Source organism: Gymnoscopelus braueri (assembly GCF_963280865.1).
Source record: "Gymnoscopelus braueri genome assembly, chromosome: 17".
Taxonomy (NCBI): Eukaryota; Metazoa; Chordata; class Actinopteri; order Myctophiformes; family Myctophidae; genus Gymnoscopelus; species Gymnoscopelus braueri.
The window spans coordinates 37,118,348-37,143,173 of NC_137617.1; the positions used below are offsets into that span (position 1 = coordinate 37,118,348).

Genomic DNA, 24,826 nt, shown 5'->3' on the forward strand with positions numbered 1-24,826 from the left:
CCATTATTTGTTGTTAAGACATAGTATGAGTTAGGGCGTACTTATACTGTGTATTCCCCCTGTCTGTCTCAGGTGTATGACTACTGGCTTGAGGATATGTATTTGAACAACAGACTGGCGCTGCCAGTCAACTCCAGTCCTGTCATGGTTTTTCCCAAACAAACCTTCAGAGCCGAGAAAGACGCAATCAGGTATGTGTCCTGCATTCGGTATACAGGACCACAATAGAAACAAGCCATCAAGGCTTTTTTGCGTTATCCTTTTAGCATTGCTATCGTAATTGTACTTGCACTACTGTTTGCAAACTGTTAATAAAGTATTCAATCAATCAATCAATCATTACCCCATAAAGTATACGGCTGCAACTCACCCTCTTGCTTTAATGGGTGAAGAGTGTGGGGCCTCATGAGCAGAGGTGGGTAGTTATTAGTTACATTTACTAAGAGTAGTTTAAATTCAACATACCTTTTTACCCATTTCTTATTGAATACATGTTCTATTTATTTAATTCGCTCAGAGATAAGTCAGCCAATTTTGTTCATTTCTATTGGACAAGCATTTATAAATTTATATTTCTTTTTCATACTATTTAAACAATAAATCAGATTACATGAAGTAACTCAGTACTTTTACTTCATTCGGCAATCATTCAATCATTCAGAGTCATCGTTATTTTAAAGTAACAATACTGTTACTTGAGTACAGGTTTTGGCTATACCACCTCTGGTTATGAGACACACAAGACTGATCGTTTCTCTACCTACCATGCACCAGAGACTCTAATGAGGATGCTATAAGGAGGAGGCCATTTTCCAGAATCTAATTAGAATGAGTTACAGTAGCAACTCCATAGGTAGAGAGGGGCTTCAAGAGACCCACTGGAGCCACTCAGGCTAAACACGTAGCCCTACACACTCACTACTCACGCTATACTGTACTAACTGGGTCTGGAGAAAAGCATCCACCAAACGGCACACGTTACAGGCCTAAAAGCTGTTGATTCCAGGTCAAAACTATGTGCATACACCATCCTCTAACCCAGGGTTAGAGGATGGTGCACTATGTAACTTTCCTCTTCTATTACATTTAGGCATTTAGCAGACACTCTTAATCCAGAGCGATTTACAATAAGCAAGGACAACACAAGGTTATACATAACATGCATAGAAATAGTAATCTAGGATCATAGGTAAACCAAGAACCTATCATCAGTCTAACAGTAGAATATCCCAAAAAAAACAGTAATTTGTACATTGAAACTATACACACTATAGGATGCCGGGTCAACAACCTGGCATCTGTCTACATAACATCTAAATTACATTTTAGCCTTTGCATAAGCCTGCAAGGCCGTCGAGGCTAGGGCAAGTGCTACGGCATAAGGTGGAGTCTGAAGAGATGAGTCTTCAGATTACGGTGAAAGATGGGAGTGGGTCTGCAGTTCTAATTGCAATGGGGAGTTCATTCCACAGCTTGGTAGCCAGAAGGGAGAAGGGTCTTGGACGTGTGGGGCGTTGTCCCGGAATGTTTTAGGGAAGGTTCTGGCAGCGTCCCTGTGTTAGCTGATCTGAGTGAGCGGGAGCGGCTGTAGGGTTGGATCAGGCTTTGGAGATATGGGAGGGAGCGGAGAAGGGGGAGACATGTGAAAACTTTGGCTGGTTGAAGACCAAGCGTGCTGTGGCATTCTGGATCATTTGGAGAGGCTTAAGTGCACATGCGGAGAGGCCAGTAAGGAGAGGGTTACAGTAGTCAAGTTTTGATATGAGGAGCTGGGCTACATGATAGAGTTACCGCTGCATCCCGGATTTGAACCTGGTTTCCTGTGCAAGTGCTGACATGTTTACCATTGAGCTAATAGAGCCTGCCTGCTTGCTCAGGGGATAAATTGAATCTTGACCATCAGGTCAAATTTCGTGTCAGATCCTGTGTCTAGGTGAGACGTGACCTTCGACACGATCTAAATGTCTAAATGTCTTCATTTAAAAAGCTTACATGGTGCCGCTTTAACCACTTAAAAAATTATGAAAATAGCATATCTACAAGCTCACAACACACACACACACACACACACACACACACACACACACACACACACACACACACACACACACACACACACACACACACACACACACACACACACACACACACACACACACACACACACACACACACAGTATAGTATATGCTATACTATACATGTATATTATTTTTATAAAACAGGCTGCGACGTTGTTTGGAGAACACTGCTCTAACCGTCTTCAATACAAAATATGCACAAGCACGCTGCCTTTATATATCCTATAAATTCTGTAGCTGCTGAGAGCTTTATGCTCCTTTGGGGAAGCATGGACCCAGATTAAGATCAGATTATTTACAAACATGCAGCGTATCAGTGACTGTCAACGTCATGTACAGTATGGGCTTAAATCTCTGCCTGTTATTAAATGAGCCACGGCCCGCCAGACACTACCGCAGCCAGTCTGTGCCTGTAACTCGCCATTAGGTTTTGTCAGCTCGCGGCGCACTAAGTGAATATTTCCAGAGCACCCTGAGCAGCTGGTAAATATACTGACAGAGCCACTTATTAGATTGAGAGTGACAGGACCAAGCTCTCCGCTGAGACTGCTAGTCAGGCGTTTTTAGGAGGCGTGGCTGCGGCGAGGCCCCAACCTTTGCTTTGATCCGGGGTTTGAACGTAATAACAGCGAGACAAATGACACACAGCACGAGATCTGACAGGACACTTAGTTCTTTTTTCTATCTACACAAGCACCCCTCGCGCACGCTCATAAACGCACACACGCATGCACACACACACACACACACACACACACACACACACACACACACACACACACACACACACACACACACACACACACACACACACACACACACACACACACACACACACACACAGTACTTTAGTCATATGCTCACAGAACAGCTCGCTCCTTTCATCCTTGTAATTTCCCACTGTGCCTCTGTGATTACCACTGCTCCACTCCAAGAAGAGAACGTGTCAATCAATAGTTTACAGTTTAAATGAGTACATTCATATACAAAAGGAGTCTGAAGAGTTCAAGTGTTGTAACAATGTGACTTCTCCTCTCCTTGTCCTTTTCAATCATTTCAGATTTGCTGCTCACCTCGTCATAGGAGTGTTGGAATACAAGGCTCTCATTGATGCGTAAGTTCATCATGCACAGAGATGTAAAAGATTGATTGCATTGCGCGCTTCATGCAATACCACTTGTCAACCACTTGACAAAGCCGGATGCACCAAGGTGCAATTCGCCACAACTTGTATGTCTCAATAGAAGAGCAGGTAGTAATACAACGACCACAGTTGTGTTAGTTATATTGTATTAACATAGTCTACCATACAGATCGGTCAAAATAACATTTTATTCACACAGGAAAAAAAAGGTTATGGATTGTACCTTTAACCCGTTAAAACCGGGAAAACATCTGTGTCATTTTAGATTTTTGTTATATATATAGCACATTGGTTCTTTATACTTTGGCTATTCAAAAATAGCGGATATACAAGCTCATAGCGCGTCCCTTCGTGCCACACTATGAGCTTTTTGATTTTTGAAAACTCTTGAAAATTTGTGCAAATCTAAAGCAAACATTTTTTACTCAAATCTTTGCTTCTGGGTGTCCCTGGAACAAAATATTTTGAGATGGGGTTCCCCGACCAAATACATATAATTTTGGTTGTTCTTGACATGAAAAAGTTTGAGCACTGATATAGCAACATAAGTTTTTCAGAGAAGGATTAGGATTTAGAAGACAGTGGGTTAACTTAACATACTCTACCATACAGATAGGTCAAAATAACATTTTATTCACACAGAAAAAAAAGGTTATGTATTGTACCTTTAACTTGTCTACCACAAGGAGGGAGTTGCCAGTGGACTATGCCCGGGGGCAGCTAGCTGGGACACCCATGTGCATGGAGCAGTACGAGCGCCTCTTCACCTGCTACCGCTATCCAGACCAAAGGAGGGATATTCTCAACGTCCGGGTGAACCAAGCCTCTGAACCAGAACACATTATTGTGGCACGCAAGAACCAGGTCAGCTCACTGATCACCGGGGAACCTATTCATATAGAATGGCTGGTCCATAAAGGCACACTTAGAACAAATTATGTTCATTTTCATCTGCAGCCTGCAGGGTTGGTATTCAAAGTCAGCCCTCGATTCAATTCAATTCAATTCAATTCAATTCAATTCAATTCAATTCAATTCAATTCTAACAACTTGATTAATCCCACTAGGGGCAATTCGTCTCGAGCTGTTTTATAACAGAGACACACAGAAACATACAACATACATACAAACAAGTGCCCCAAGGAGCTAATGTGGAATAATGATCTCAAACATGTTAATGTAACAAGCTAAAATGATGCAAATATATAATAAAAAAAAACAATAAAGCATTTAAAAGTTATTGCAGAGGGGATGAATGATTTAGAATGGCAGTTGGATTTACAAATGGGTAAACAAGGACTCCCTGATGGCGAGGAAATTCACCTGCCAAAACATGTCCTGGAGGAGCCAAAATGCTTGCTTTCCAGAGGATTGTTGGGAACACAGGTCAAGTCAGGTCAGAATTTGAACTCATCTTGTTACTCTTATGTGCCTGTACACAGGATATAACAATAAAGAAACCTTGAAGGTCTCTTTCTTTCACTCCGATAATCTTAGAACAGATCATAACAATGAAAAAAAGGTGAAAAAAATAAGAAAACAGGCGAACAAGGCACTCTTGTGGAAAATATGAATATGCCCTTATTATAAATTGACTACAGACGAGTTGCGGCAAAAGGCTTCATAAAGAGTCGGTGCTTTTAACCGTGCCATGCAGTAGCCAATTAATAATAAAGGCTTTTTAATAATTTCCACAAGAGTGCCTTTTTGTTCTCTTGCTATTCATTTTGACACCCTTGCACCAAAGAGCACGTTGTTTGGATATTGACTCTGTAATCTTGACGATGTTGTTCAGGCTGTTAATGTGTTTTACCAGAAGGCTGTCAAACAAGCAGATAAGAGAAAGTTGGAGATGACTCTCAATAAGAGATTGATAAAAATGACAAAGGATGAAAAAAATATTTTGTTTCCTTAGAAGGTGAATTAAGGTGAATTCTCTATTGTCCTTTCTGGGCATCATATCTTTCTGGCTTGATAACAGAGGATTTGAGACATTACCATTAGTTATTAACCACATGACCCCAAGCGTCCCGTTTCTGGGGGGCGAACATTTGGCAAAAATAGCCGATATACAAGCTCACAATGCCTCACAACAGTGTGCGCTGTGAACTTTGAAGATATTTAGTGTAGAGAGGGAGGAGGCCTGGTAAAGACCCATGGGGGACTCCGGTCAGCAAAGTATAGGGTTTGGTGGTTAAGTGAGTAGAAGAGTCATTAAGTAAAACTATAAATATTCTAGTTGGAACCCATTATGGTGGACAAAAAATAAAAGCTGGCACTGGAGGACTTGTTTATGTAAACTACAGGTTCGGGCCGCAAGCGGCCCTCACATCTAGAGTTCGGGCCGCTATGTGGCCCTCACATCTAGAGTTTGGACACCTACGTCGCACACGCAGATCCAACAGATATGCCCATATATTCAGATCTCTGTATCTGTTAGTCCTTGTTCCTTTGGAGATCCCTGGTGTCATCAGTGTATGGAGCTCCGTGGAGCTGACTGATTTGTTTGCGCCTGATGCCATGACGACACATTGAGGTTAGACAACACACAATGCTATATCAAGTGGTTAAGCTGTCACTTTTTCTGAGAGCCCCCTGGAGTCTTCATGTTTAATTGATCAGAACAGGAGAGCCAAGTTTTAGTTCACCATTGATATCTAGCCAATGGCTGACATATCTAGGCTAGTGTGCCGCAAACCAGTGTGCTAATGCGGCAATTAACACATATCTAAAGGCACGAGGGAGCTAATTAACAAACAAGGACACAGCTGGACATTGTCTATGTGGTATCTTCCAAATGACACATGATTTAATGATCGTGTAACAGTTAAAATATTCATTGTAATCCGCTTTCCTCCTTAGTTCTTTGTATTGGACGTAGCCACGAAGAATAAGCCTCTCAATGAGATGGATGTTTTGTCCCAACTGGAGAAAATTGTGAAAATGGCAGACAGCGCTGAGGAAAGACTTCCTCCTTTCGGTCTCCTGACTGCCGATGGCAGAACTGAATGGGCACAAGCCAGAGACGTCCTCATGAAAGGTCCGACCTCAAACAACACACTATTTATACCACTCAATTGTAAGATGTTGCACATGCATGCTCCCTGCCTAGAAGATGAATCCTTCAGATTTTACTGAATCCATGGCATTTCTTCTGGCACCACATTTAGGCCACACAATATATTTTGAAATGGAAAGAGCAGAATGCAATGACACTTGCAGAGCGCATTCATGTTCCCCCAGAGGATGAATCCTACTTTTTTTTTTGTTTCAGAATTGTATAACAGAGACACACAGAAACATACAACATACATACAAACAAACAAGTACCCCAAGGAGCTAATGTTGAATAATGATCTCAAACATGTTAAAGTAACAAGGTAAAATGATGCGAATATATAAATATAAATGTAAAAAACAACAACAATAAAGCATTTAAAATGTATTGCAGAGGGGATGAATGATTTAGAATGGCAGTTGGTTTTACAAATGGGTAAACAATGACTCCCTGATGGCGACGGAGGAGCCAAAATGCTTGCTTTCCAGAGGATTTTTGGGAACTCAGGTCAGTTCAGGTCAGAGATTGAACTCAGATCTTGTTACTCTTATGTACCTGTACACAGGATGTAACAATAAAGAAACCTTGAAGGTCTCTTTCTTTCACTCCGATAATCTTAGAACAGATCATAACAATGCAAAAAAGAAAAAAAAATAGAAAAAAAGGCGACCAAGGCACTCTTGTGGAAAATATGAATATGCCCTTATTATAAATTGACTACAGCACGGCAAGGTTATAAACACAGACAAGTTGCGGCAAAAGGCTTCATAAAGAGTCGGTGCTTTTAACCTGGCCATGCAGTAGCCAATTCATAATAAAGGCTTTTTAATAATTTCCACAAGAGTGCCTTGGTCGCCTTTTAGTTTTTTTGCTATTCATTTTGTCACCCTTGCACCAAAGAGCACATTGTTTCGGTCTCCTGACTGCCGATGGCAGAAGTGAATGGGCACAAGCCAGAGACGTCCTCATGAAAGGTCCGACCTCAAGCAACACACTATTTATACCACTCAATTGTAAGATGTTGCACATGCCTAGAAGATGAATCCTTCAGATTTGAGTGAATCCATGGCATTTCTTCTAGCACCACATTTAGGCCACACAATATATTTTGAAATGGAAAGAGCAGAATGCAATGACACTTGCAGAGCGCATTCATGTTCCCCCAGAGGATGAATCCTACTTTTTTTTCCAGAATTGTATAACAGAGACACACAGAAACATACAACATACATACAAACAAACAAGTACCCCAAGGAGCTAATGTGGAATAAAGATCTCAAACATGTTAAAGTAACAAGGTAAAATGACGCGAATATATAAATAGCGCATTCATGTTTCCCCAGAGGATGAATCCTACTTTTTTTGTTTGTTTCAGAATTGGTGCATGTGTCATGAGTACATCCACACAGAACACAAATATTATGTGGTGATAAAGCAACGCGATTTTCATCCAGAACGAGGTCAATTTTTCACCACAAATAAAATAATCAACTATGAATGAGGCATCAACTATATCAATACTATGATGTTAAATATTCGTCGACACATTATCAGAGGGTTTACTCGTCACAGCATGGACCTATAGGCTGAAATTTGACCACTGAAGTGGTATACTTATACAATGGTGTTGCAAGGCGAAAAAATATTCGCCTATAATGTCATGTCCAAAACAGGGATGACAGGATGAAAGCCGTTAAGTGAGCTAAACAAGTCTCCTTCGTCCATGCAGATCCAATCAACAAGGAGTCTCTGGCGCTGATAGAGAACTGTCTGTGTGTGGTATGTCTTGATGAACCTAGCGGAACGGAGCCCAACGACACCAACCGGGCCCTGCTGATGCTCCACGGAGGGGGCCACGAGAAGAACGGGGCTAACCGCTGGTATGACAAGCCAATGCAGGTACTATTATAGGGCATACGCCAGTGACATTACAATCCTCACGTAATACAACGGTATAATCCAGTGGTTCTCAATCTGTGGGTCCCCAGATGATTAGCTTAATGTGCAAGATTGTTTTCTCCCTCAACAGTAAACAAAGCAACATAATAAAGGCTATCTGCACATTTCTAAAGTGACAATTTAAGGACTTTTAAGACCTTTTTAAAGGGATACTTCACTCTCGGGCCGGGGACACATTTAAAAAAAATATTAAAAATAAATGAAAAAAGTTATGGAAAATTCATGGCCCCCTCACGCATTAGAGTGTCCTACTAATGCGTGAGGGGGCCATGAATTTTCCATAACCTTTTTCATTTATTTTTAATATTTTTTTTAAATGTGTCCCCGGCCCGAGAGTGAAGTATCCCTTTAACATCTCTGATTTTTTTTTCATTGCGTCAAAGGTAATCAACAAACTATACCACAAAATATTGTCAAACATTGGCCGAATTGTCAAATATTACCTAAGAAAGAGGCACAAATTGTGAAAATAGCGGATCTACGTGCTTACAGCGCCTCGCCTTGCAAGGAGTTGTGAGCATGTAGATCTGCAATCTTCACACTTTTTACATGTGAAAAATGGAATGCGTCAACTCCTACAATTCCAAGTGCTTGTCAGGGTGGGGGGTCCCCATGTCAAATATGATTATTTTGGGGGGTCGCGGCCTGAAAAGGTTGAGAACCACTGGTATAACCGGTATGAAGCCTTGTTCCATCACATGACCCGATGCCTTCTCTCAGTTTGTCGTAGGAATGGACGGGATATGTGGAGTGGTGTGCGAGCATTCTGCGTTCGAGGGAATAGTGCTGGTCCAGTGCTCAGAGTATCTGATGAAGTACATGTAAGCAGAACCTACATTATTATATGTCAAACACTCTATACACTAGTTGTATATTATGTACCAGTTAAGACAAATACACTGTAAAGTCCCATTTGTACACTCTCTGAGTTAAGTCTATGCCATAGCAACAACTCACACTATTATTTCACGGTCACACACAACTAAATCCAGATGGTTAATCTAATCGCGTTAAACTAACACTCCAGATGTTTCTGTAAACTCAGGGACAGCTGAATTTAAGAGGCAGTTGATGTTCTATAACAATAAACTTGGAGGTGCGATCTATTATGCCCCTCAACAAGTACTTTGGGGTTGATTGGACGTTACATTCAAGAGTTATTCATTACAGGAAAACAGTATGGAATATCAAAACCCTGTTTGATGGTCATTGTCACATGAGTCACAAGATCATTTGTAGATAATTTGGTGGAGAAAATATTTATCTGCAATAAACAGTGACATTTGTAGAAATTGTGGCGCCTCTATGTGTGTAAGTGAAATAGCTATTACCATCCCCCAACCCCGCCCGTAACCCCCCAACCGTTATGGTACAGTCCTGTGCGCGGTGGACAAGACAGGTTCAGAAAAGCACAACTATACTGTTGTATTATGGTGCTAAGTAACCGATGGAGATTACTTCACTTTACGACAAACAAACACACAAGGTTACAAGCCTTACTACCATTTTCTCACACAAATTCAAAGCATTTGCGATATCATTGCAAAACACGTACGTAGGCCATATGAGTTCATTAAATGCTATGTAGATTTTGTTTTAATTTAATGTAGTTTAGTTAAAACGGACAAACAATGCGAAACAAAATAACCCTAGAATCCACACCTGTCTGCACAGCACAATAGTGCAAGGCAGCACATGCACACGCACAACCTGAGTTCAGCACCATGGACAGCGATCATGTCCTTCTAACCATCTAACCTGTTTCAACCAATTACTTTGGAGATATATTACATGTGATTGGCTCACCTAACATGCCAGGGGCCAACATTAAATAAAGGTAGATGTGATGGGACAGTTGCCCCCTTAACTAATATCAGAACACATTGTGATGTCAAAACCAGAGCTCTCTGAAATCGGACCATTGATGCCAATTTGGTTTTGGAGCAGTGAGAGCAGAGAGCACTTTTCTTTTCAATAAACTTTGGGTAACTTCAGTGTTGTGAACATTAGGTGACACCCCTTGGTGTTACTTAATGTAACACCAAGGGGTATGGGAGGGTAGAGGGGTTACAGCAGTTGAAAATGTTAACTGTACAACAATTGCATCTGTATGTTGTTTATTATCATAAAAAACAGGACAGGGAGCCCCTCTAAGATGGCGAGGTCATCAAATATGACAGAGCTTACTCCGCCACGAAGACTGCGCTGGAAGTGTAACCCCCACATCCAAGGGTTGCTGGCAGCCTCCGCCGACAGACTCCAGAGGCAGGAATAACATGTTACAACCACTACATAGCAGTGTTAATTTTGACAGCAAATTTTGATTTAGTTTAGTCCTATTTTAGTCATCTGAACATTTTTAGTTTTAGACTAGTTTTAGTCTACTAAATGTATCATAAGATTTTAGTCGACTAAATCTACAGTTGATTTTGTCGACAAAAATATATTTTAGCAGGCCTTGATGGCGTCGTAATGCCTGATTTTACATTTGGTTGCATGCTGAAAATCACTCACAACGCGTCACAGTGCGACGCGTTTTGAGCTTTTCAGAGTGCTACCAAACATAAAATTACTTGTCTTTTAGTTCTACTGGATCACTTCTCCACTAGTCCCTCTAGTTTTTATTTGTTGACGAAATTGTCAATATATTTAGTCTTAGTTTTAGTCATCATAGCTTAGATTTTGTTTTGTTTTTATTTAGGTTTTGTCAGTGAAAAAAGGTAGTTGACGAACATTTTTGTCATAGTATTAGACGACAAAATTAACACTGCTACATAGCATGATGTGTCTCTGCAGACACCAGTGGAAAGACATACACTAACCAAAGTCTTTACAGAGACAATTAACATCTTTTCTTCCTCCAGGCTGGTGCGAAATCTTGATATGGATGTACACAAATTCAAAGTCTATGGAAAAGAATTCATCAAAAAGCAGAAGATGAGTCCAGACGCGTACATGCAAGTTGCCCTACAACTTGCATTCTACAGGTACAGCCTTCACAGCCTCTGCAGACTGTCCGTACAAACGGAATGAACACCTTGTACGATAAAAGTTCCCCTCCAGTAAATTGTTCCTCCTGCTTTCCCCCCTAATGTTCTCACCAAACCTCGCACGGCATGGGGCTGTGCTTTGAAATTGTACATGTGGTGTAGAGGGGGAAAAAGGAAGGGAACAAGTATAAACCCCTGGGGAATTCCGGTCAACAAAGTATATCGATTTTAAGTGGTTAAAATGCCACTGGTGCCACTGCCAATTTCAAGTTTTTACATCGCTCATCGAGGAAAGAAATGCCACTGGAAATGATTTGTGATGTGTGCTCAGGTGCAATAGAAGGCTTGTGTCCACTTACGAGAGCGCCTCCATCCGGCGTTTCCAGCAGGGGCGGGTGGACAACATCCGTTCTGCGACTCCCGAGGCGCTGGCCTTTGTGAAGGCAATGACAGATGAGAAAGCCACTCTCACCGTGAGTCATTTTTCACACTTAAGTCCCCCCAATTACTGGACCGTTCGCATATATCACTGTTCATCATTGTCTGCTTAAACAGAACGGAACAGGTGCGACCGGTCTCCTCCCCTCAAGACAAAGTCAATGCTAACCACCCCTCTCCGAAAACGGATGAACTCTCAGCAGATAAAGCATCTGCAAACGGCATGCCCATAGACAGACTGTCAGAGACAGACAGACAGACAGAAAGACAGATCGATCGTTTATTTGTCCTCAAGGAAGACATGATTTTCCACAGTAGGTGCACACACATAAGACAATTATACAAACTACTGGATTTACAGAAACACTTACAGGGTCACACAAGAGAGACACAATCATGGATTGACACTCTACACATCAGACTGGTTACTTATTTAGAGCTTGTGTGGCTGTGGGAAACAAAGCTGCTAAAATAGGCCTTTCTGCACATGTTTAGTCTATACCATACGACCAGAAGGAAGGGGGGTAAAGTGCTGGTGGAGTGTGGGTGGTCTGGTTCACGTATGATTGTGAGTGCTTTGGGGGTCAGGGATGAGGTGACACAATCAGATAAGTTGGTGGTGGGAATACCATTGGGGATAGGGACTGCCTCTCCATGTACAATGTGAAACGTTTCTTGCAACGCGTCCCATTGAGACGCGTTGTGAGCTTGCAGATAAGGCTTATGTGGTTAATTGTTTCTCACTCCCTATTGCAGGATTCAGAAAAAATGAAAAAACTGTGGGATGCAATCAATGCCCAGACAAGTTTCACGATCGCAGTAAGTATTAACAATGAACGCTTTTTCTATTTGCTAAGCCAGAATGCTATAGCAGCAATGAATGCAAATGCATGGAAATCTTTGGCTACGAGGATAGCAGGGTTATAGCAGGCCCAACGTCCTTTATTGTCTCCGCCAGGCCGAGAGAGTATGTTTTGCCCCCTGTCCGTCCTTGTGTGTGTCCGTCCGTCCGTCCTTCTGTCTGCGAGCAGCTAATCTCCGCCACCGTTGGCCCTGTCGCTGTGAAACTGCCCACACACACTCCCTGGATGCCACAGCAGAACCTCTGCCCCACATTTTTCAGATCAGCCTGTCATAGCGCCACCATGAGGCCGACTTTTGCGCAACACATTTTTTGCTATTACTCCTACAGATTTTGCCCCAAAAACACGCAAATCGGTACACAGTATCTAAGTATACAGTATCTAATAGCCATGTGATCAACACGGATCCGTCCTGATTTTCCATATTCCATCCTGATTGGCTAAAATTGTCTTCCAAAGTATGCAGGATGGGTTCATTTGGAACAAAATGCCTCAAATCGTCCACAAAGATTCCCACTTGGCCCAGGAAGAAATGCCACTTGAAAACGTTCACATCAGCCTCATGGTGGCGCTATAACAGGCCAATTCACGTTTTTAGCTATAACTGCACCGATCTGCGTCAAACTTTGCACGCACACTCCCTAGAGGCCAAGGAAAAACCTTTGCCCTGCATTTTTCACATATGCCTTTTAGAGCGCCACCAGGAGGCTGAGTTTTGTAAAACAATTTTTTTTTGCTCTTACTCCTTCGGATTCTGTCCAGAAATCACGCAAATCGGTACACAGTATCTCTATAGTCATGTGATCAAGATGGATGTGTACGATATTTCATATTCTATCCTACTTGGCTATTAAACATTGTCTTCCAAAGTTTGCAGGATGGGTCCCTTTTGAACAAAATTCTTCAAATCATGAACGCAGTGTGCGAATTCCGTGAAATTTTGCACGCACATTCCCACTAGGCCGAGGAAGAAATGCCACCCTTTTCACATTGGCCTGTTATAGCGCCACCAGCAGGTCTAATTTAGCAAACCAAATTTTTTGAACAAAATGCCTCAAATCATGAATGCAGTGTCCGATTGTCGTGCAAGGCCTAAGAAGAAATGGCACCCTTTTCACATTGGCCTATTATAGCGCCACCAGGAGGCCACAATAATCTACCTGACCTGGCGGAGACTTGTGCTCCGAGGAGCACTTTTTCTAGTTTAAATTGTATTCTCTAATATTGTGTTTATTTCACTAATATTGACCAGGTTGCACTGCATTTTATGATTTGTTCTCAAAATTATTGATTCAAAATGTACTTGAGTAAAAGTACAAAAGTATCGGCATCAAAATATACTTAAAGTACCAAAAGTAAAAGTACTCATTGTGCAAAATGTCCCATTTTACAAAGTTCAAAATGTATTAAAAATATTTTGAAAATAGCAGATTCACAAGCTCACAATGTGTCGCAATGCAACGCATTGTGGCTCGTAGTTCTGCTATTTTCAAATGGCCGAAATATATTTATAGGGTTGAAGTGGGTAATGTATGTTTTGTAATAATAATCAAAATCTACAAAGTAACAAGTAACTAAAGTTTTCAAATAATTGTAGTGGAGTAAAAGTACAATATTTTCCTCTGAGATTTAGTGGAGTAGAAGTAAAAGTATTGAAAATTGTAAATACTGAAGAAAGTAGAAAATACCTCAAAGTACTGTACTTGAGTAAATGTACTTAGTTACTTTACACCTCTGTTAGGACTCCTCCCAACCCCCCCCCCCCCCAGTGTAATTAGCTCTATAAACCACATCAATAAAACAATGAAATCACATCTTGTAACAGCATCATAACAGAGTTGAACCATAACCATCTTAAATGGGTGAAGTCGTCCTTTAAGTATTTTTAAAAGGACTTTAGGTTTTTGTGCACTCCGATACTTTACCTCAAGTATTCATTTGACAGAGTAACTTTTACTATTAATATTTGACCAGCAGTAGTTTTTTTTTACTCAACTACTGGGGTTGATTGAGTACTTATACTTAAAAATCTTCTAGTGTATGATCTGCTGAATGCTGACTGTTACAAACACGTCTGACTCACTTTACTCTCATCATCTTTAATAAGAACAAATACATCAACAGACATCATCACTGTCACATAGAAACTATAGAATTCAAACCTGATCCATAAATGACAAACACTACAATATAAAACATGTTATCAGTAATAATCATAAACATGTCACCATTATACCAATATAATTACATGTCTATCTGTCTATAATACCAAAGTCATTTGAAACTGAATGATATATGAATTAAATAATCACTGCAATCAATTTATAATAATAATTAATGACCTGCCATAAAATATTAGCCCTTAATCAATACCAGATCAATATATTCTGTAGGTTTCTTATAGGACGCCAGATGTTCTAACTGTGGTTTTCCAGAGTGACACAGATCTTCCCTGGTAACATCTTCAGAGACGGACCATCATCATCAACAGTCAAAATGTATGGAAACAGTCTGTCAGTGTAAGTGTGTCTGAAGGTGTGTAGGTGTGTGTTAGAATCAGGATCAGAGAAGGACAGCTGTCCTCTGTCCCAGTCCAGCTGGACTCTGATCCTCCGGGGTTCCTGATTCACTGACAGATCATCATCAGGCCCTGATGAGGAGACTGCTCTGTATTTACCCCCATAGAACTGTATAAAGCAGTCTCCACTCCCTTTGTGTCCCTTCCTCTGGTAAGACTCCGCACACACACCTACTTGCCAGCTTTTATTGTCTCCAACCTCAACATCCCAGCTGTGAGACCCTGAGTTAAAGCCCTCAGAACCCAGGACACGCGAAAAGCAGTCAAACCTCTCTGGGTTGTCAGGAAGCTGCTGTTTCTCTCCACTTCTCACACTGGTCAGATCATCAGACACCATGAGATCAGGACTAGCAGTGTTGGGGTCCAGGATGACAGGAGTGTAGGAGACAATGTCCTTCATCTTGTCCCAGACTCTGAAGGTCAGGTTCTTCAGGTGTTTGGCCTCGTCTATCAGCGCTCCTGAGACCGGCGGTGGGTCCTCAGGGTGAGCTGGACCCCCTCCATCGTGGTCTTGTAGTTCTGCAGGAATGAGACGTGGTCGTCGGCTCTCAGCTAGCTGGTCCTCAGCAGCTTGGACTGCATTGGAGGGGGTTTCCATTTCTCTGCTCAGACCCTCAATCCTCTCCTTCATCTCCTGACTCTTCTGAGCATCTTCCTCCCGCAGAGCGGCGATCCTGGCCTCCTCTTCCACCTGTAGGAACCGACGAAGATTCTGAAACTGTTCCTTAATCTGCATCTCTGTGTTCCTGGCCTGAACCTTGATGTGATTTCCTATTTCGTCGTAATCTGTTTTAACTTTATTAAAATCAAATTTCTGTCTTTCTTTCCCTAAAGCCTCCAGTGATTCCTGGACCTTCTGTTTGCAAAGTCCAGACGCTTCGTCCACGGGTAAGAACTTGTGTCCGGCGTGTTCCTCTGAATTGCGACACACGACACACATCGGCTGTTGGTCGTCCAGACAGAAGAGCTTGAGCTTCTCACCGTGTTCGGTGCAGAGGATCTCAGAGCTCACCGACAAGGAGCTCTGGCCTTTCTCCTCCAAGAGGTTCTCACACAGGTCCTTCACAATAATATTTGTAAGAAGATGATCCCTGGAGCAGCTTCTCTGACAGACAGGACATTTCTTTGTTGGTCTTTCCGTCCACCATTTTTGCAGACAGTCTTTGCAGAAGCTGTGGCCACAGGACGGCACAACGGGATGTTTAAAGATGTCACAACACACGGGACAGGTCAGCTCCTCTTTCGGAACAGTGAAACGGGAAGCCATTTACTCTGCTGCTCCCTGCCGCTCCCTGATCTGGAATGTTCTCTGAGGCTGTTACACCGAATACTAGAAGACAAAACAACGATAACATTATGAGTATCGATTGTACAATTATCTATCATTCACACTTGCTATGCAATAGATGTAAAGGGTATTTGAGTTACACAACTCAGAACCGTGTCTTTGATGGTTTTATTATACTAACACACGATACAAACAAACACTAACAGTTTTAGACCAGTAAGTTATAAACATAGAAAAGGAAACAAACAACAACACAACGACAAATTACTGACATGAAATGTACAAATCAGAAATATATACATTTATCGTCGTGTAAACACGTTCTCAATTCTTACCGTCAATCCCTCGGAGCTCGCAATGGAAAATGACGAACGCAGCAATAACACCCTGGTAACTAGTAACACTGATGCCTGCTTAGAACACTTTTTCCTGTTAGTGAGTTTTCTCTCTGTTTATATGGGTTTGGTCTACCCATGTGGGTGTAACCTTCTGTTGGTTAATCATGTGACTTGTGTATTGTCTTAAATGTGTAAACAAAGGCTTTAGAACTGTTCTATAACAGTAGCCACTATCCACCAGCTCCTCATCTGACCTAATCAATCAACACTCTCATGTGACTCTCATGTGACACATGCAAGTCCCCCGCTGTGGACCCCAACACCACAGGTCAGAGCTGTGGCCTTTATATTTTATATATATGTGTACCTATTATGACTAAATATCCCTCTGAAAATAAGATAGTAAATATATAAATTCTACTAGAAGGCCACATGTGCAGTTAACATGTAAATACAAACTTCACCGTTACATCATAATAATGGATTATTCTACATATGCAGGCGTTTACCTCTTCATTTATAACTTTGGTTCATAAACTAACACAAATAATAATAATTACAATAATAACCGCAAACTTCACACGCTTGAAAGCCCTGGATCATTCTCATTGAATCAAACAATGAATCAAAGTAAATTTTCTTGTAGATGACTGGTTGTACTGTTGCTCCGAGTCATAAATAAATGTTGTTGTTTTTTGTGCCTTATAAGAGCATTCGTACTCAATGGATACTCCCTGAATAATAACTGTTTCAAATACACCACTAGAAGATGTGGTTTGGTTGGTATTCTCAGACAGACAAACCATTTTTTTTTAAATATTCTTATTATACTTTTAATGTAAACTGCCGTCTCAAATGTTGTGTTTATTTCACTAACATTGACCATGCTGTACTGCATTTTATGATTTGTATTTTTTTTTCTGCCTGGACCCCAGGAAGAATAGTCTCCACTACGGTGTAGACTAATAGGGATCCTTAATAAACAGTAAACAATGTTCTGAAGCACAACTGGTCTGACGGTGCACTTTAGAACTAATTCAGGGGGTTGTGGAAAGTAACTAGGTACATTTACTCAAGTACTGTACTTAAGTACATTTTTTAGGTGCTTTTACTTTTCTTAAATATTTCCATTTTTAATACTTTATACTTCTACTCCACTACAACTTAGTGCCAAATATTTTATTTTTTTCCCTCCACTATTATTTGACAGCTTTACTTAGTTACTTTGAACATTTAGGTTATTATTTCAAAACATACATTAATCACTTAAGCCCTATTAATCCAGTACCTGGCCTGTAGACCTGTTCGCAATTTGGTGTTGGGGGAATTTCTCACTTGAATTGAGTCAGTGGGTCCCTAGACATGAATAATCACAGAGGTGCTTGTCCGCCATAGTGCCACGAATGGCGCAATGGCCAAATCAAATATGGCCGCCATCGGCTATGATGAAAATCCAACTTCTTTGTTTTTGAGTGTATAAACACATGTAATACCTCCATTCCGACTAATTGGGGTGTGTGGAATTTATTTCTGATATCGTCATGACCGTTTTGGGTGATTTTGACCTAGAAAGGTCATGGTCAAGGTCATTTTGCTATTCCGAAGACCTTGGCCATAACCTGGCCATTGTTCGGAGTAAAACAGGTGCAATAAGTCTAATCTAACTAATTCTGACATTTAGAATTCATTTCTGATATTGTTTTGACCATTAAGGATCATCTTGTCATTGAAATATCAATTTCAGTGTCATTATTCAATAACCCGAATACGATTTATTTCTTAACTGTCACTTTTTGTTTAATCATTGGTTTTATTTATAACATAAGACATGCACATGAGAAATATAACTAATTATAAACACCCCCTTTAACTTTTATTTTAATCGACTGTTGAAATTAGCAAATAAGACTATGTAGGAATAAAAGTGATATACAAATAAAATCATAACACAAAATAATTTCTCTCAAAGTGCACCATATGTGTGCTCTGTGCTGAGTGATTTTGATCATGTTAGTATCATGGTCAGTGTCATGTCAGTGTCATGGTCAGTATCATGTAAGTTCAAAGAAAAAATAATTTACATCCTCTGTCTCTTGGTGCTGAGCCAAACTGTAAGAACAGAATCATGAAAACAAAGCGGGGGCTCGCAACTTACTTTTGAATGCTCCACGCTTTTTTATTCGTGACAAACAGCTGATATCTGCTGTTGCCAAATACAGATATCGGCTGTTTGTTTGTTCATCGGTTTCATGGTCAGCATCATGTTAGTTTCATGGTCAGTAGTATCATGGTCAGTATCATGTTAGTATCATGGTCAGTATCATGTTAGTGTCATGTTAGTATCATGGTCAGTATCATTATGTTAGTATACTGGTCAGTATCATGGTCAGTATCCTGGTCAGTATCCTGGTCATTATCATGGTCATTATCATGGTCAGTATCATGGTCAGTATCATGGTCAGTATCATGGTCATTATCATGGTCATTATCATGGTCATTATCATGGTCAGTATCATGGTCATGGTCATTATCATGGTCAGTATCATGGTCAGTATCATGGTCAGTATCATGGTCAGCATCATGGTCAGCATCATGGTCATTATCATGGTCAGTATCATGGTCAGTATCATGGTCAGTATCATGGTCAGCATCATGGTCAGTATCATGGTCATGGTCATTATCATGGTCAGTATCATGGTCAGTATTATGGTCATTATCACATCAGTATCGTGTTAGTCATGGCATGGCACGGCATGTTAGCCTGGGACCAGACGAATCTGCAAGTGAAAAACAAAATTGCACTCTGCGATTTGGGTCTGGCACCGCTCCATAGAGAATCCATGTCCTGCTCCAGAAGACCTGTGTGACCAATCAGGACCCAGTATTCGAATATGGGAGACTGTAATTGGTAGTTGATTGTAGGTCTAACCAATTGCGTCGAGGGCCATTGTTTTGATCCCGCCCCTTGGGGAAAAAAACTTCCTCATGGAAGCACCAGACTCATATCCACGCAGTGATATAGTCTGTCTACGCCAGGCTAACGGCATGTGGCATGGCATGTGGTGTGGCATGGCATGTGGTATGGTGTGGCATTGCATGGCATGTGGTATAGTGTGGCATGGCATGGCATGTGAAATAACATGGCAAGTGGCATGGCATGGCATGCCCTGGCATGTGTCATGTTAGTATCATGTCAGTATCATGTTTGTATAATGTGAATATCATGGCCAGTATCATGTTAGTATCAGTATTAGTGGTCAGTACTCAGTATCATGTTAGTATCAGTATTAGTGGTCAGTACTCAGTATCATGTTAGTGTCATGTTAGTATTTGGCATGGCATGTGCCAGGGCATGTGGCATGTGGCCATTTCACATGCCACATGGCATATGGCATGGTATGGCACAGCATGTGGCATGGCATGCCTCAAGCCATTTCATGCCATGCCCTGCCACATGCCATGCCATATCACATGCCCTGCCATGCCCTGCCACACGCCATGCAATGCCATGCCCCTTGCTATGCCATGCTACTGTTCAGTCATGGCTATTGCCTCAGTAACATGCAGCTTCTAACACCTCTCAGAATAATAACATCTCAGCTTTATATAGCACTTTTACTACCCAAAGTCACTTCATGACTTTGAATACGTAGATAAACTAATTTACAAAAGATGTGTACTATTAATAAATATTCTAAATGGTTACTTGGAACAGTTAACTGTGGTGGACATATACAAGTTGATTTTGGGCAGGTACGATAGCTTTACTCCTTACACTATTTTTAGTTGCCATGTGTCTGATCATAGACATAATGCTTTACATGTGAATGCTCCCCCCTTATATTTGTTCTATGTTGGATCAGAACCCTAGTCCCTACCAGACCCTCTCAAGTGACTTCCTGACGCGCACGGTTATTATGCCTTATGCTCAGACTGTCAGTGCTTCATCTGCTTGGAATGAGCTCTAGAAGTCCTTAAAAATCAGTTCACCTCCTTTTTTGGAAAGAACATGCCCTGCCATGCCCTGCCACATGCCATGCAATGCCATGCCCCTTGCCATGCCATGATACTGACATGGCAAGGCCATGTTACTACTGACCATGCTACTGACATGATACTGACTATGATACTACTGACCATGCTACTGACATGATACTGACCATGATACTACTGACCATGCTACTGACATGATACTGACCATGATACTACTGACCATGCTACTGACATGATACTGACCATGATACTACTGACCATGCTACTGACATGATACTACTGACCATTATACTAACATGATACTGACATGATACTCACCATGATACTGACCATGATACTGACCATGATACTGATCATGATACTGATCATGATACTGACCATGATACTGACCATGATACTGACCATGATACTGACATGATACTGACCATGATACTAACTAACTAACTAACACAATCACTCAGAATCACTCAGCACACATATGGTGCACTTTGAGTGAAGTTGTTATGGTTTTACTTTTACTCACTTTTATTCCTACATAGTCTTATTTGCTAATTCCAAGACCCAATTAAAAATTAAAGGGGGATGTTTATAATTGTTATATTTCTCATATACATGTCTTTTGTTATAAATAATGATTATGAAAAATAAATAAATAAATTGTAATCGGGTTATTAAATTATGACATTGATATTGATATTTCAATGACAAGATGATCCTTAAGAGGTATTTTCATATTTTTTTAGCCAGTGCCAGAGTTTTTCATTGGAAAAAAAAAAGTACTCAGGAGCCGAGATACAGAATTTTTAAGTTTTAAGTTAACAAGGAAGTGGATAGGAGTCTAGATCTTTGAACAATCTTATCTCCTTGGTCTTTGGGTCAAATTAGGAAATAAAATATATATATATTTTTTAGGTTCACGTAGTAGATCTACGCGATTGGCACGTGGCGGCTTTAAATAGGTTCGCGTAGATCTACGTGATTGGCAGTGTTAATGGTCAAAACAATATCAGAAATGAATTCTAAATGTCAGAATTGGATTACTTATTTGCACCTTATTGTCTCCGCCAGGCCGAAAGGCATCACGAGAGAGTATGTTTTGCCCCCTGTCCGTCTGTCCGTCCGTACACAGTATCTCTATAGCCATGTGATCAACACGGATCTGTCTCATTTTCCATATTCCATCCTGATTGGCTAAAATTGCCTTCCAAAGTATGCAGGATTGGTTCATTTTGAACAAAATGCCTCAAATCATGAACGCAGCATGCGATTTCCGTGAAATTTTCCACAGAGATTCCCACTTGGCCCAGGAAGACTTGGCACTTGAAAACGTTCACATCAGCCTCATGGTGGCGCTATAACAGGCCAATTCACGTTTTTAGCTATAACTGCACCGATCTGCGTGAAACTTTGCACGCACACTCCCTAGAGGCCAAGGAAAAACCTTTTCCCTGCATTTTTCACATATGCCTTTTAGAGCGCCACCAGGAGGCTGAGTTTTGTAAAACAATTTTTTTGCTCTTACTCCTTCGGATTCTGTCCAGAAATCACGCAAATCGGTACACAGTATCTCTATAGTCATGTGATCAAGATGGATGTGTACGATATTTCATATTATTCCATCCTACATGGCTAACATTGGCTTCCAAAGTTTTCTGGATAGGTCCCTTTTGAACAAAATTCCTCAAATCATGAACGCAGTGGGCGATTTCCGTGAAATTTTGCACACACATTCCCACTAGGCCGAGGAAGAAATGCCACCCTTTTCACATTGGCCTGTTATAGCGCCACCAGCAGGTCTAATTTAGCAAACCAAAATTTTCGAACAAAATGCCTCAAATCATGAATGCAGTGTCCGATTGTTGTGCAAGGCCTAAGAATAAATGGCACCCTTTTCACATTGGCCTATTATAGCGCCACCAGGAGGCCACAATAATCTACCTGACCTGGCGGAGACTTGTGCTCCGAGGAGCACTTTTTCTAGTTTCCATTGCTTCTGTAGAAAGTGTCTTTGGAAAATAAATAAAAAATCCTTTGTTTTCAGGCTATTACAGGGATGGCGATTGACAATCATCTACTTGGGCTTCGGGAGATCGCCAAGGAATTCAAAATGGAGAAACCAGATATATTTTGTGATGAGACGTATGTGGCCAGCAACCATTTCATCCTCTCTACCAGTCAAGTAAGCTGTGGTCTATTCATTTTCAGTTTATTACGGCACAATGCATCTTATTGTGTTAAAATGTCATGCCATTAAATAAGGACCATTCTTAGGTAAATTATGATCTCTACCATGAGTGAGCTTTATTCTCTTTAAAGGCTACGGTGGCCGAGAGAGCCCAAAATGCATCAATTTTACAACACAAACATATCAGAAATGAGCTGCAAATGGACAAAACACAAGCAAATTAAAGAAGCACACGGACCACCCACAATATAGCGGCCTTGTGGTTAGAGTGTCCGCCCTGAGACTGGGAGACTTTAATCCCCGGCCGAGTCATACCAAAGACTATAGGAATGGGACCCAAGGCCTCCCCACTTGGCAATCAGCATCAAGGGTTGGATTGGGGGTAAGTCCCTCCAACATAGCCTACTAGTGTCATGTCCAGGGGGTATTATATAGCTTGTACATCAAGCTGTGTCATGCACAGTGTTTAAATTGTGCAATCAACTCTAATTCAGCCGTCTTTCACGCTTTCCGCTGACGAAAACGCTGACAGAACAAGTTCTAGAACACGTTCATGCACTTTAAGCACTGCAGCTTTGACCTATGAGTATGTCTTACAATCAACTGGGCTCAGAGCAGAGTAGGTTTCCTGTGCTTTATCTGTAAGGACATTGTATCTGGCCAATCCCTTTGCGTAAGCAATACGCTCAAACAATAAGCTCTATGCCATTACACTAAGCCTAAGGGGTGCTTGGTGGCACAGCCAGTTAGGGCAGTGACCATTATGCTGCTTATGAAGTGAGGACCCGAGTTTGAATCCAATTGCTGTCATGTCTCCCCTATCTCTGCCCTTGGTTTCTCTCTACAATCTTCTAAATAAAGCATAAAATGCTTAATGGGGGGGGGCTTAATGGGCCTTGGTCGACAACACAGTATTCCATACATACAGTATCTGGCCAGTAACCAGTTCATTCTCTCTACCAGCCAAGTAAGCTCTGGTCCATTCATCTCCAATGTATTCTATGGCAACAGCCATTTGTTGCATTACAATATGATTTAATTAAATAAGGGGAAGTGCATTCAATTTTCATTGCTGGACAGGACCGATTACTTTCTATTTGCCATTTAAGACCTGCCAGAAAGAAAAAAACACATTTAAAAAATGTTATATCCGGTCCTTGCCACGATAGGCTGAAAAATCTGCCCGACCGATGCCAGATTTCTGGGTCCGATGCCAATCCTGATTTAGGAGAGTCCCAGACAGGCCGATCTAACTGAAACCCAATGACTCCATGTGGCTTCTGCCCCCACACCCTTCTCCAGGTCCCCACCTCGGTGGAGATGTTCTGCTGCTACGGCCCCGTGGTGACCAACGGCTACGGGGCGTGCTACAACCCGCAGGCGGACCACATCCTCTTCTGCGTGTCCAGCTTCCGGGAGAGCACGGAGACGTGCTCGGCCGTGTTCGTCAAGGCCCTGGAGGAGGGCCTGGTGGAGATCAGGGATCTGTGCAATAGGAGCAGTGCAGCGACGACCGCCGCCAAGCCGGCTGGTAGCAGCAGCAACCAGGGAGCCAGCCAGCCTCTCAGAGCAGGGAAGTAACGTCATTCTGAGAGGAAAGGACAGTGCACTCATACGTGACAATATCTGTGAGTGTTAAGCACTTTGCACTCTCGCGTCCCCATTTTGGGCATGTCATTATATCCCCAAAAATGTATACAAAAATTGACAATTTGTTTTTGAAATAGCAAAAATAGGCTCCCTACAAGCTTGTAGAAAGGCTATTTTTTGGACGGTGTAGCCGCCCCTATAAGTGGGGTTGGGACACCTCATTAGTATTAGTTTCCTGCACTGTGATTGGCCCACTTGGCCCACTTTCCTGTACTGTGATTGGCTGACTCTATTGGCTGACTCTATTCAGCACTGTGATTGGC

The 24,826-nt window shown here is 41.5% G+C and overlaps 1 protein-coding gene across 1 annotated transcript in view; it reads left to right on the top strand.

Annotated features, from left to right (window-relative positions):
• The window catches only part of chatb (choline O-acetyltransferase b), a gene marked incomplete at both ends in the record, with an annotated part of 29,191 nt that extends 4,697 nt beyond the window's left edge, over nucleotides 1-24,494 (top strand). Inside the window, 12 exons of the mRNA XM_080454349.1 lie at nucleotides 73-191; nucleotides 3,140-3,193; nucleotides 3,910-4,087; nucleotides 6,086-6,263; nucleotides 8,011-8,180; nucleotides 8,961-9,061; nucleotides 10,377-10,505; nucleotides 11,105-11,227; nucleotides 11,562-11,703; nucleotides 12,425-12,487; nucleotides 22,770-22,907; nucleotides 24,216-24,494. Of these exons, the coding sequence (XP_080310475.1) occupies nucleotides 73-191; nucleotides 3,140-3,193; nucleotides 3,910-4,087; nucleotides 6,086-6,263; nucleotides 8,011-8,180; nucleotides 8,961-9,061; nucleotides 10,377-10,505; nucleotides 11,105-11,227; nucleotides 11,562-11,703; nucleotides 12,425-12,487; nucleotides 22,770-22,907; nucleotides 24,216-24,494 (1,674 nt within the window). The remainder of the gene's footprint in view (nucleotides 1-72; nucleotides 192-3,139; nucleotides 3,194-3,909; nucleotides 4,088-6,085; nucleotides 6,264-8,010; nucleotides 8,181-8,960; nucleotides 9,062-10,376; nucleotides 10,506-11,104; nucleotides 11,228-11,561; nucleotides 11,704-12,424; nucleotides 12,488-22,769; nucleotides 22,908-24,215) is intronic.
• Nucleotides 24,495-24,826: the final 332 nt, after the last annotated feature.